The sequence below is a fragment of the Podarcis raffonei genome, chromosome 18 (genome assembly GCF_027172205.1).
Source record: "Podarcis raffonei isolate rPodRaf1 chromosome 18, rPodRaf1.pri, whole genome shotgun sequence".
NCBI classification, from domain to species: domain Eukaryota; kingdom Metazoa; phylum Chordata; class Lepidosauria; order Squamata; family Lacertidae; genus Podarcis; species Podarcis raffonei.
The window spans coordinates 10,047,590-10,059,802 of record NC_070619.1 but is presented as its reverse complement, the minus strand read 5'-3'; the positions used below and the strand labels follow the sequence as shown (position 1 = coordinate 10,059,802).

The 12,213-nt window shown below is 49.8% G+C and overlaps 1 protein-coding gene across 3 annotated transcripts in view; it reads right to left on the bottom strand.

Moving 5' to 3' along the window:
* Nucleotides 1-12,213, bottom strand: part of APC2 (APC regulator of WNT signaling pathway 2) — a 59,872-nt gene that overhangs the window by 31,374 nt on the left and 16,285 nt on the right. Inside the window, exons 1-5 of one of the 3 annotated variants that reach the window (XM_053372690.1) lie at nucleotides 10,204-10,481; nucleotides 6,156-6,314; nucleotides 3,780-3,870; nucleotides 2,592-2,781; nucleotides 246-354 (exon numbers count right to left, since the gene is read on the bottom strand). In XM_053372690.1, the coding sequence (XP_053228665.1) occupies nucleotides 246-354; nucleotides 2,592-2,781; nucleotides 3,780-3,870; nucleotides 6,156-6,296 (531 nt within the window). In that variant the 5' untranslated portion in view covers nucleotides 6,297-6,314; nucleotides 10,204-10,481. Of the gene's footprint in view, nucleotides 1-245; nucleotides 355-2,591; nucleotides 2,782-3,779; nucleotides 3,871-6,155; nucleotides 6,315-10,203; nucleotides 10,482-12,213 lie in introns of those variants that run through there. The other 2 variants (XM_053372689.1, XM_053372688.1) reach the window with 2 other exon arrangements.

The window sequence follows — 12,213 nt, the reverse complement described above, 5'->3', positions numbered from 1 at the left end:
CAAAACAGTCCTTCTGTCTTGTCAGGATTCAACCTCAATCCATTAGCCGCCATCCATCCTCCAACCGCCTCCAGGCACTTACACAGGACCTTCACCGCCTTCACTGGTTCTGATTTGAAAGAGAGGTAGAGCTGGGTATCATCTGCATATTGATGGACACCCAGTCCAAACCCCCTGATGATCTCTCCCAGTGGCTTCATATAGATGGTATGCCAAGAGTTTGCCCATGGGTTTCCGAAACTTACCGTCTCCACATGAGGGAGCTCATCCAGCCTTTTGGAGAGGCTTTGGAGTTGAGTATAGTACCACAATTTCTCCTTCTCCTCTTTTTCAATCTCACTCAGGAGAAAACATCTAGGAGAGACGAAGGGGTGTGTGTAAAGCACAGTGGGAGGGCATCAATCAGAAAAGGAAGGCTCCTCACCCCCCAAAAAAAGAACCTAGGAATTGTGATTTGTTAAGGGCGCCAGGAATTATAGCGCCGGGTGCAGGAAAACTACGGTTCCCAACATTCTTTTGGGGGGGGAGCTTTAAATGTACGGTGTGGATATCTCTACCCTGCAGTTAGCTAAATCGAAAGCTGGCATAGGTCATAATGGCACACTTTCAGTTAGGTACGGGAATCTACATTGGGTTCATTTAGTCTTTCCCATCACCTGATCCTGATTCTTTTTTGGGGGGCAGGAGAATCTGGGGGGATCAAAGCTGGGGACTTCTGCATGCAGAGGAGGTGCCAAGCCACCAAGCTGTTCTCCCTACCTTACAATTAAAACAAGCTACAAGTCCTCATTGTTATTTACAGTGGGACCTTGGTTCCCAACATAGCTGTCAGTTTACAGATTTGAAAATAAGGGACCAGCAGCCTAGAAAATAAGGGCTCAGCAGCCAAAATAAGGGATTTTCCTAGCACAGATATGTTCAACTTCTGAGCCCCTCCGAGCCAAAGGCAGAAAGCCCAGCCAGCAGCCAAGCAAAGCCTCAAGCGGTGGTTCCCACAGCGCAGCAACCCGGCAAAGGGGATGCAGCAAGGGAAACCACCGTCACCTCTCCGCTGGGAAGCGCTGAGCAAAGGCGAGTCCCCAGGCAACGCGGCCGATTTGATCGGCACAAGGCATGCAAGCTCCACCCCCCAGTCGTTCTTAGACTCCTTATTGGGTGAGCAACGCAGCCAAGCAACACAGCTGGAGCCTCCCTCCTCCCTGGCCGGCAGGGAGGGAGGGAGAGGAGCTGCTTCCTTTGAAACCCGGGAAATTTAAGGGACATCATCAATAAGGGACAGCAGCGGCACACGGCGCTGGGATAAGGGACTGTCCCGCCAAATAAGGGACGGTTGACAGCTATGGTTCTCAAACACTGAAAACCTGGAATTAAGCGTTCCGGTTTTCAAACGTTTTTTCGGAAGCCGAACGTCCGATGCGGCTGTCGGCTATTGTTTCCGGGGCGCCTGCACCAATCAGAAGCTGCGCCTCGGTTTCCGAACATTTCGGAAGTCAAACGGACTTCCGGAACGGATTAAGTTTGGCGCTTTTGTTTTTGCTATTTATTTTGCCTTTTTGTTTTTGAGGCTTTTTTGGTTAAATTGCTTTTGTGACTGTGTGGAACCCAGTTCAGCTACTGATTGACGGATTGTGTGACTGCAGAAATGGATAAAAGCCCCCCATCCAAACAAAGACTATCATCAGTGCAGGTAAGTAAAAAAAGTTATTTTAATTTTTATCATCTACAATACTGTCTTATTTATTTTATGGTGCAGTATATTGATTCTTGCTTTCATTTTATGGATCTAGTTAGATAGTAAAATTCATGTTAAACTGCTGTTTTAGGGGTTGTTTTTAAAAGTCCGGAACGGATTAATCCGTTGTGCCTTACTTTCTACGGGAAAGCGCACCTTGGTTTTGGAACGCTTTGGTTTTGGAATGGATTCAGTTTGAGAACGAAGGTACCACTGCATTTATTTATTTCTTGAATTTATATACTGCCCTATACCTCTCTCTGTGTGTGTGTCTCAGGGTGGTTCACAGAATGAAAAATCAAGATAAAGGTAAAGGTAAAGGTAAAGGGACCCCTGACCACTAGGTCCAGTCGTGACCAACTCTGGGGTTGCGGCGCTCATCTTGCTTTACTGGCCGAGGGAGCCGGCGTACAGCTTCCGGGTCATGTGGCCAGCAGGACTAAGCCGCTTCTGACGAACCAGAGCAGCGCACAGAAATGCTGTTTACCTTCCCGCCGAAGCGGTACCTATTTATCTACTTGCACTTTGACGTGCTTTCGAACTGCTAGGTTGGCAGGAGCAGGGACCGAGCAACGGGAGCTCACCCCGTCATTGCGGGGATTCGAACCGCCGACCTTCTGATCGGCAAGTCCTAGGCTCTGTGGCTTAACCCACAGCGCCACCCGCATCCCTAAAACCACAAAATACATAATCAAAAAATATAAACACCCCCCCCCCCCGCGCTCAATGGCAAGGCTATGATCTCAAAAGGGGAGGCTGGTTCAGATCGCATTAGTGGATGGGGAAAAAAAGAGAAATTAACTGAGACAGGGGCACTTTGGCTTGCTGACTCCAATGGTGACCTCATCGCCGCCCTCACCTCTCTCTGTCGAGCTCCTCCAGTAGTCGGATCGTGGCCCGGCTGAGGTCCAACATGCTGTCCTTTCTCTGTAGGGAGCCTGGGTGAGCAGGACTGCCTTCGGGGCTGTGATCCTGGCTTATGGGTTCAGGGAGAAGAGCCGGGGGATGGAATTTGAGGTTGTACAAGCTGCTGATGTCCATCTGCAGGGCTGGAGCAAAGGATAAAGGTGAAGGACCCCTGGATGGTTAAGTCCGATCAAAGGCAGCTATGGGGTTGCGGCGCTCATCTTGCTTTCAGGCCAAGGGAGCCGGCGTTTGTCCGCAGACAGCTTTCCAGGTCATGTGGCCAGCAGGACTAAACCGCTTCTGGCGCATGACAGAAACCAGAGTGCATGGAAACGCCGTTTACCTTCCTGCCGCAGCGGTACCTATTTATCTACTTGCGCTGGTGTGCTTTCAAACTGCTAGGTTGACAGGAGCTGGGACAGAGCAATGGGAGCTCACCCCATCGCGGGAATTCGAACCGCCGACCTTCCGATCGGCAAGTCCAAGAGGCTCAGTGCAGAAGAGGGGGGTGACAGTCACTATTTATCCATTTCTATTGAATGCTAAGCCTGACCTTTTTCCTTACAAAGGCCAACACACAAGCCAACACACACTTTACAAAGCTGCCTCTGCAGCCTTGAAGACTAGAAGCCTGATTTAAAGGGAAACGTACCCCTGACCATTAGGTCCAGTCGTGGCCGACTCTGAGGTTGCGGCGCTCATCTCGCTTTACTGGCCGAGGGAGCCGGCGTGCAGCTTCCGGGTCATGTGGCCAGCAGGACTAAGCTGCTTCTGGCGAACCAGAGCAGCACGGAAACACCGTTTACCTTCCCGCCGGAGCGGTACCTATTTATCTACTTGCACTGGTGTGCTTTTGAACTGCTAGGTGGGCAGGAGCAGGGACCGAGCAACGGGAGCTCACCCCGTGGCGGGGATTCAAACTGCCAATCTTCTGATCGGCAAGCCCTAGGCTCTGTGGTTTAGACCACAGCGCCACCCGCGTCCCAAGGCATAAATCCATTATTATTATTATTAAATGGAGAGGCGAGCTGTGGAGGGAACCCACCGCCTGGGCTAATCGTTGTTTTAGGGATCCTGCTTGGGAGCGACAGCCACCCCAAAATGAACAAAGATCTCCTCTCGGATTGTAACTTCCACTGACCTTTCAGTTGGTCTAGGACTTCCATCTGACCCGACGAAACCATCATCTTGGCCTCCTGTTCCAGTTTTCCCTGGAGGTGCTTCAAGACTTCCTGGAATGGACAAAAAATGGGAGAGACAGAAAATGGATTGAATTGCAAAGAGGTGGAGCGAACGTTCTTTCACATGCGGTGGACCGGGTAAAAGAGCATTGGGAAATAATTCACAATGAATTGAAAAAAATGTTTCCCAAAAGAAACCAGAGTCCTTTTTGTTGGGGCTGATTCAGGCGGAAATTCCCAGGTGTCCATCTTTCTCAGCGGGATCTGCTCCTTTCCTTACAATAAAGCAAGATTCTGGTCCTCATTGTTCTGAGTTAAATAGGAATAGGATCTGAATTGAACAGAAATCTCTCCATCTGAGGTAGAAGGAGATCTTTTCCATATGTGGTGGAATTGCAGTAAAGTGAAAGGCTTCTGGGAATTAATTTACAACGAGCTTAAAAAAATTTTTAAGTATACTTTAAAAAAAAAACCCCGAAGCCTTTCTACTGGGACTAGTTGGAAAAGATGTCAAAAAGAAAGATAAAAACCTATTCCTGTATGCCACAACAGCAGCAAGGACTATGTTAACCCCAGAATTGGAAAACAGAAGTAATAGCAACTATTACTGAATGGCAGGTCAAAATGATTAATTATGTGGAACTGGCTAGAATATCGGGGAGAATAAAAGATCAGGATGAACAAAAGTTTTATGAGAATTGGAGTGAATACTTGGATTATATAAGAGACAACTGTGAATCTTTAAAGACACTGGCAGGATTTGATTAACTTCAACAGCTTATGATCAAATAGATAAATGTATAAAATACGTGGATTTAGAAGAGGCAGAGGAACCAGAGACCAAATTGCAAACATGCGCTGGATTATGGAGAAAGGTAGAGAGTTCCAGAAAGACATCTACTTCTGCTTCATTGACAATGCAAAAGCCTTTGACTGTGTCGACCACAGCAAACTATGGCAAGTTCTTAAAGAAATGGGAGTGCCTGATCACCTCATCTGTCTCCTGAGAAATCTCTATGTGGGACAAGAAGCTACAGTTAGAACTGGATATGGAACAACTGATTGGTTCAAAATTGGGAAAGGAGTACGACAAGGCTGTATTTTATCTCCCTGCTTATTTAATTTATATGCAGAATACATCATGCGAAAGGCTGGGCTGGATGAATCCCAAGCCGGAATTAAGATCGCCAGAAGAAATATCAACAACCTCAGATATGCAGATGACACAACCTTGATGGCAGAAAGTGAGGAGGAATTAAAGAACCTTTTAATGAGGGTGAAAGAGGAGAGCGCAAAATATGGTCTGAAGCTCAACATCAAAAAAATGAAGATCATGGCCACTGGTCCCATCACCTCCTGGCAAATAGAAGGGGAAGAAATGGAGGCAGTGAGAGATTTTACTTTCTTGGGCTCCATGATCACTGCAGATGGTGACAACAGCCACGAAATTAAAAGACGCCTGCTTCTTGGGAGAAGGGCAATGACAGGCCTAGATAGCATCTTGAGAAGTAGAGACGTCACCTTGACAACAAAGGTCCGTATAGTTAAAGCCATGGTTTCCCCAGTAGTGATGTATGGAAGTGAGAGCTGGACCATAAAGAAGGCTGATCGCCGAAGAATTGATGCTTTTGAATTCTGGTGCTGGAGGAGACTCTTGAGAGTCCCATGGACTGCAAGAAGATCAAACCTCTCCATTCTTAAGGAAATCAGCCCTGAGTGCTCACTGGAAGGACAGATCCTGAAGCTGAGGCTCCAGTACTTTGGCCACCTCATGAGAAGAGAAGACTCCCTGGAGAAGACACTGATGCTGGGAAAGATGGAGGGAACAAGGAGAAGGGGGCGACAGAGGACGAGATGGTTGGATAGTGTTTTCGAGGTTACCAGCATGAGTTTGACCAAACTGCGGGAGGCAGTGGAAGACAGGAGTGCCTGGCGTGCTCTGGTCCAGGGGGTCACGAAGAGTCGGTCACGACTAAACGACTAAACAACAACAACAACATAAAATACGTGACATAATGAAAATATATGATACTTACCGAAGGAACTCCAAAGCTCAATAGAGCTAATGTTATGTATGAGACGTATTAACACAATGAATGTATTGGAATGTATGTTTGATGAAAACTAATAAAAAATTAAGTTGAAAAAAGAAAGAAAGAACAGGAATCTGTCCATCCATCTCAGGACTGAACCTGGATTGGACCTTTTGCATGCCAGGGAGATGTCCTACCCGCGAGCTCCTCTCCTCTCCTTTAAATAAAGCATGATTCTAGCCCTCATTGATCCGAGGCTGAGGGCTGTTGCTAATACACTGAACACAAGCCTCCCTTTCTCACCTTCATATCTGAAGTCTCATTTTCCAGCTTGGACAGGTGGTTCGAGTTGTCCTCTAGCTCCCTCCGAAGATGGGTGTTCTCTGTTTTCAAGGCCTCCACCTGCCGGACCAGCTGGTCGTAGGAAGCGATGGACGTAGACATCTTCAGCTCCTCCGTCAACTGCAGAGGGGCAGAAAGGGACGAGTGAGGCGGCTTTGCTATCGTGCGCCGGGAATAATAATAATAATAATAATTTATTGTTTATACCCCGCCCATCTGGCTGAGTTTCCCCAGCCATTCTGGGCGGCTCCCAATCGAGTGTTAAAAACAATACAGCATCAAATGTTAAAAGCTTCCCTAAACAGGGCTGCCTTCAGATGTCTTTTAAAGATAGGATAGCTGCTTATTTCCTTCAAATCTGAAGGGAGGGCATTCCACAGGGCGGGCGCCACCACCGAGAAGGCCCTCTGCCTGGTTCCCTGTAACTTGGCTTCTCGTAGTGAGGGAACCGCCAGAAGGCCCTCGGAGCTGGACCTCAGTGTCCGGGCAGAATGATGGGGGTGGAGATGCTCCTTCAGGTCTACTGGGCCATTTAGGGCTTTCAAGGTCAGCACCAACCCTTTGAATTGTGCTCAGAAATGTACTGGGAGCCAATGCAGATCTCTCAGGACCGGTGTTATGTGGTCCCGGAGGCCGCTCCCAGTCCCCAGTCTAGCTGTCGCATTCTGGATTATTTGCAGTTTCCGGGTCACCTTCAAAGGTAGCCCCACATAGAGCGCATTGCAGTAGTCCAAGCGGGAGATAACTAGAGCATGCACAACTCTGGCCAGACAGTCCGCGGGCAGGGAGGGTCTCATCCTGTGTACCAGACGGAGCTGCCCTGGACACAGAACTGACCTGCGCCTCCATGGACAGCAGTGAGTCCAAAATGACTCCCAGGCTGCGCACCTGGCCCTTCAGGGGCACAGTCACCCCTGAAAACACAAGCACGGACATTCCCCATGTTGCAGGTCGTAGACAGAAACCTGGCAGGGGTGTCCGCAATTCCATACGGCCCTTACATCACAACGGGCCTAACTCTGATAACAATCGCTGGGAAGCTGAGCAGCAAAACCACAAACTTTTGGAAGAGCCCCCCAAGGGCTAAGCATTGTCGCCCATTGTGCACAAACCCTCTTGGAATAATAATAATAATAATAATAATAATAATAATAATAATAATAATAATAATTTGTTATTTATACCCCGCCCATCTGGCTGGATTTCCCCAGCCGCTCTGGGCGGATCCCAATAGAATATTAAAAACGCAATAAAACATCAAACGTTGAAAACTTCCCTAAACAGGGCTGCTTTGAGATGTCTTCTAAAAGTCAGATAGTTGCTTATTTCCTTGACATCCGATGGGAGGGTGCCACCACTGAGAAGGCCTGCGACCCATAGGTTCCCCTTCCTGGGTTTAGTCGGCCATTGGAAGCCGTTTCCTGGGATTGTGGCTGCTTCCCCCCCCCCACCAGAGGTAAGTGCCCCCCCCACCAGAGGTACTGCCCCTCCCCTCACACCCCAGGCAGGGCCCCCTACCCAAATCTGTCAGTCAAACGGTCGGCCACACTGATTAACAGCACAAGATTCCTATTTGCTTCTCGCTCACAACCATGAGGACTAGCGCCTTGGGTTCTATTTGTGGGGAGGAGACCCCGCCTCGTTTGAAGAGCACCTGACCTGCCTTCAGAAGGGCCCTGGGGTGACCCCCTCCTCACCGTAGCACCTCCAGAAAGGGGGCTCGGGGAGAGCCTGAAAGCCTGGGAAACTACTGTATTTTTTGCTCTATAAGACCCACTTCAAGATTCATTCTAAGTCTGCCAGGAGTTGACCGTTGTCACAATGGTTTTTAAGGTATTCTTTAAACATTGCCCAGTCTTAATCTCCCTGTCATCCTTGCAAGTTGTAAATATTCTCTCATTTTTGCTTGCCAGTTGGTTTTTGTGGGGTTATGTTATCACTTTTCCAATTCTTTGCTATTAAAATCCTAGCCGCTGTGGTTGCGTTCATGAAAAGAGGTCTACGATTTCTCTTGATTTCCATGGACGTACTGTATTTTTTGCTCTATTAAGACTCCCTTTTTCCCTCCTAAAAAGTAAGGGGAAATGTGTGTGCGTCTTATGGAGCGAATGCAGGCTGCGCAGCTATCCCAGAAGCCAGAACAGCAAGAGGGATTCCTGCTTTCACTGCGCAGCGATCCCTCTTGCTGTTCTGGCTTCTGAGATTCAGAATATTTTTGTTCTTGTTTTCCTCCTCCAAAAACTAGGTGCGTCTTGTGGTCTGGTGCGTCTTATGGAGCGAAAAATACGGTGCTGCCAGTCAAAGCAGCCAGATGGGACCGTGGGTCTGACTCAAAGTGGGGCAGCGCCCCGTCTTCCCCATTGAGAGCCCCTGTCTTCATAGGCAGGGCAAGCCCCTAACTCCCCAAGGGTCATAGACCCACTGGCTCCCCTCACCTACAAATATAACCCAGCAACTGTTTGTCATAAGCTGGTCGGCCGTCGGCTTGCCCATCTCGGACCCTGAGATATAAGTCCCAAGCACAAGACTTAGGCGCGGCCCCCTGGTGATGTCACCTGGGCTGTGCCCCATGCCAAACACACAGAGAGACGTAGAACCCACTCCTCCCCTCGTGCCCAGCCCAGTTCTTTCCCTTCCTTGCCACTCCCCTGGCTAATCCCTGGAGACGGAGGTTAATTGGGAAAGGGAAGGTAGGAAAAGAGAGAGAGAGTCTATGCAATAATTTCCACCCAGTCCCTGCCGGGCTGAATCCTGCAAGCCGCATGCACAATCTTCTTCTTGTTGTTGAGTAGTGTCCACCTCTTGGTGACCCCCTGGACCAGAGCACGCCAGGCACTCCTGTCTTCCCGCAGTTTGGTCAAACTCATGCTGGTAGCTTCGAGAACACTGTCCCACCATCTCGTCCTCCGTCGTCCCCTTCTCCTTGCGCCCTCCATCTTTCCCAACATCAGGGTCTTCTCCAGGGAGTCTTCTCTTCTCACGAGGTGGCCAAAGTCTTGGAGCCTCAGCTTCAGGATCTGTCCTTCCAGTGAGCACTCAGGGCTGATTTCCTTCAGAATGGATCTTCTTGCAGTCCGTGGGACTCTCAAGAGTCTCCCCCAGCACCAGAATTCAAAAGCATCCATTCTTCGGCCATCAGCCTTCTTGATGGTCCAGCTCTCACTTCCATACATCACTACTGGGGAAACCATAGCTTTAACTATACAGACCTTCGTTGGCAAGGTGATGACTCTGCTTTTTAAGATGCTGTCTTATAAATACAGTGGTACCTCAGGTTACATACACTTCAGGTTACATACGCTTCAGGTTACAGACTGCGCTAACCCAGAAATAGTGCTTCAGGTGAAGAACTTTGCTTCAGGATGAGAACAGAAATCGTGCGGCAGCAGCAGGAGGCCCCATTAGCTAAAGTGGTGCTTCAGGTTAAGAACAGTTTCAGGTTAAGAACGGACCTTCGGAACAAATTAAGTACTTAACCTGAGGTACCACTGTATATTTAAAAATTAAAGGCACATTCTCCTAACCTGGAGATTTCAGCCTGCTCCCTGCCATCACCTGGAGACCAGGTTAGCGCAGGTAGGTTCGCAAACCCTTCACCTGCTCTCTTCTCCCTTTTTCTAAATCGTCGTCCCCACAGATCAATGGCCGCAGTCATTTTTTACAAAGAACGGAGCCCCCTTTTGTCTCTTTCTGGCCCACCCCGCCGTCACCCAACTCGGTCTTCCTTTCATCCCTTTGTCTCTCTCTCTCTCTCAGAGCAGACTTCGTTCCGCTGACTCCTTTCTCTCTCTCCCCATTTCTGGGGGCTCCTCGCTGCTTTTGTGTCCTCCCCACTGGCCCCCTTTCCCTCCATCTCCCCCACAACTCTTTCTTCCCCACAAGCACACCTGGGGTCTCTTGGAACACCCCTATTCCCCCCCAAAAAAATATCCCCGAGGTTATTCTTACGGAAAAGGAGAATCACGGAGAACATCAAACGGAGGAAACAGAGACAATGAAGAACCCTTACTCACAAACGGCAGCCGGGTCCCTGTGGGACCCCAACCTCTGACCTCAGGCTGTTAATTCCTGCGAATTCCTCCACTCCTCAGTTCCACAGCCTCCTTGGGGGTCTTCTTATGGGTCCCTGTGGGTTTGGGGTCCCTGCAGGCATGCAACATCCCCATTTTTTCTTAAGAAATTGTTTGAGACGGAGGGCATTATCCGTGGTATAAATGCGAGGGGAGATACAGGAGAACTGTTTGTCTCCTTCGTGGGGTCCTCGCCTGCCAATGACAAGTCACGTGGTGGGTGTATTGAACCAAATAGCTGTGAGAAGACACCCCCCCCCCCGGTTTATCCAATTGCCACCCCGCAATCTCCGCACAAACCGTACAAGGCAGGGCCGGTTTCCCCAGCTGAGCTCCTTCCATTGCTTTCAGAGCGTGTCAATAACACAGGCTTTTCGGCTCCTAGATTAATAACGATCTGTTATAATTACAATGATGTAACTCATATACAGAGTTAGATCACGCAGCATCGGAGCGGAAGCATCCATCCAGGCCTTTAGATCTGGAGAAACAGTGGCGTAGCAGGGAGCTGGGGACCCGGGCGCAAAATTCAGAGGGGAGCGTTGTCTATTTTCAGGGGAAAGTCCTGGATTTACAGAAGCTGTCCCAGTTTCTGGTTTGATCCCACAAAGTCCTGGATTTCCTTAAAGGTAAAGGGACCCCTGACCATTAGGTCCAGTCGTGACCGACTCTGGGGTTGCGGCGCTCATCTCGCTTTACTGGCCGAGGGAGCCGGCGTACAGCTTCCGGGTCATGTGGCCAGCAGGACTAAGCCGCTTCTGGCGAACCAGAGCAGCGCACGGAAACGCCATTTACCTTCCCGCCGGAGCGGTACCTATTGATCTACTTGCACTTTTGACGTGCTTTCGAGCTGCTAGGTTGGCAGGAGCAGGGACCGAACAACGGGAGCTCACCCAGTGGCGGGGATTCGAACTGCCGACCTTCTGATTGGCAAGCCCTAGGCTCTGTGGTTTAACCCACAGCGCCACCCACGTCCCTTAGGACGTCCCTATTTTCATTGGGGAAATGTTGGAGGGGATGGAGTTACGCAACCCCTGAGCCAAGGAGACAAGTAACTATACAACCATTAGAAGACATACAGTTAATCTGCATATGCAGATAAAAACTTGGCCACTACTAATGTTCTAGCATTTGTCCGGTCTTCCAATAGGAGCCTGACATAGTGAGCCTCTGATTTTCCCGGGAAAGGTACCAGCAAGGGTAGTATCAGTTCAGCCCTGGCTTGCTCATACTTTGCACAGTGCAACAAAATATGTTTTACGGAATCGATGTCTTGAGCACACGAGCAAAGTCTGTCCTGGTAGGGGACTCCTCTCAACCTGCCATCCAACACTGCAGAAGGAAAGACGTAAATAAATCAGAAACTGGGGCGGCTTTTGTAAATCTGGGACTGTCCTTGGGAAATAGGAATTGTTGACCTTCCTCAGAACAGGCCCGTCCGGAATGGATGCCTGAGGCTCCTTCGTTTCAATGGATCTACTCTGAGGAGGACACAGCTAGGAGATGGCACTCGCTGTCAACAGAGCCCAGATTGTGGGCCTTTCCCCCCAGGGCAGCGACGACGATTGATCTGTGGAGGGAGAAGGGAGTTGAAGCGAAGGCTGTGACAGCTGCTCTCCGCAAACCAGCGGCCCCAGCGGCTGGGGTGGGGGTCCACAGCTGCCCACCTCGCATCTCTATGCCCACAGATCCATGTGCCTCTGCCCAGGGCCCAGCCGGCACATGGCGCAGCTGTCACACGCGTGTGTGGGCATCAGAAGCTGATTCTCCGAAGCTGAGCAGCGGCAGCTACACGCATGTTTTATCACGTGCTACTAGAGGGAATTCTCAGGACCACCTCATGCCTGGTCCATCGAGCCCCATGCTGTCTGCACTGGCTGGCAGAAGCTTGTCAGAGTTTTGCGTGGGGGGGGGGGGCGGGCGTCCCCAACCCTACTTGGAGACGCCAG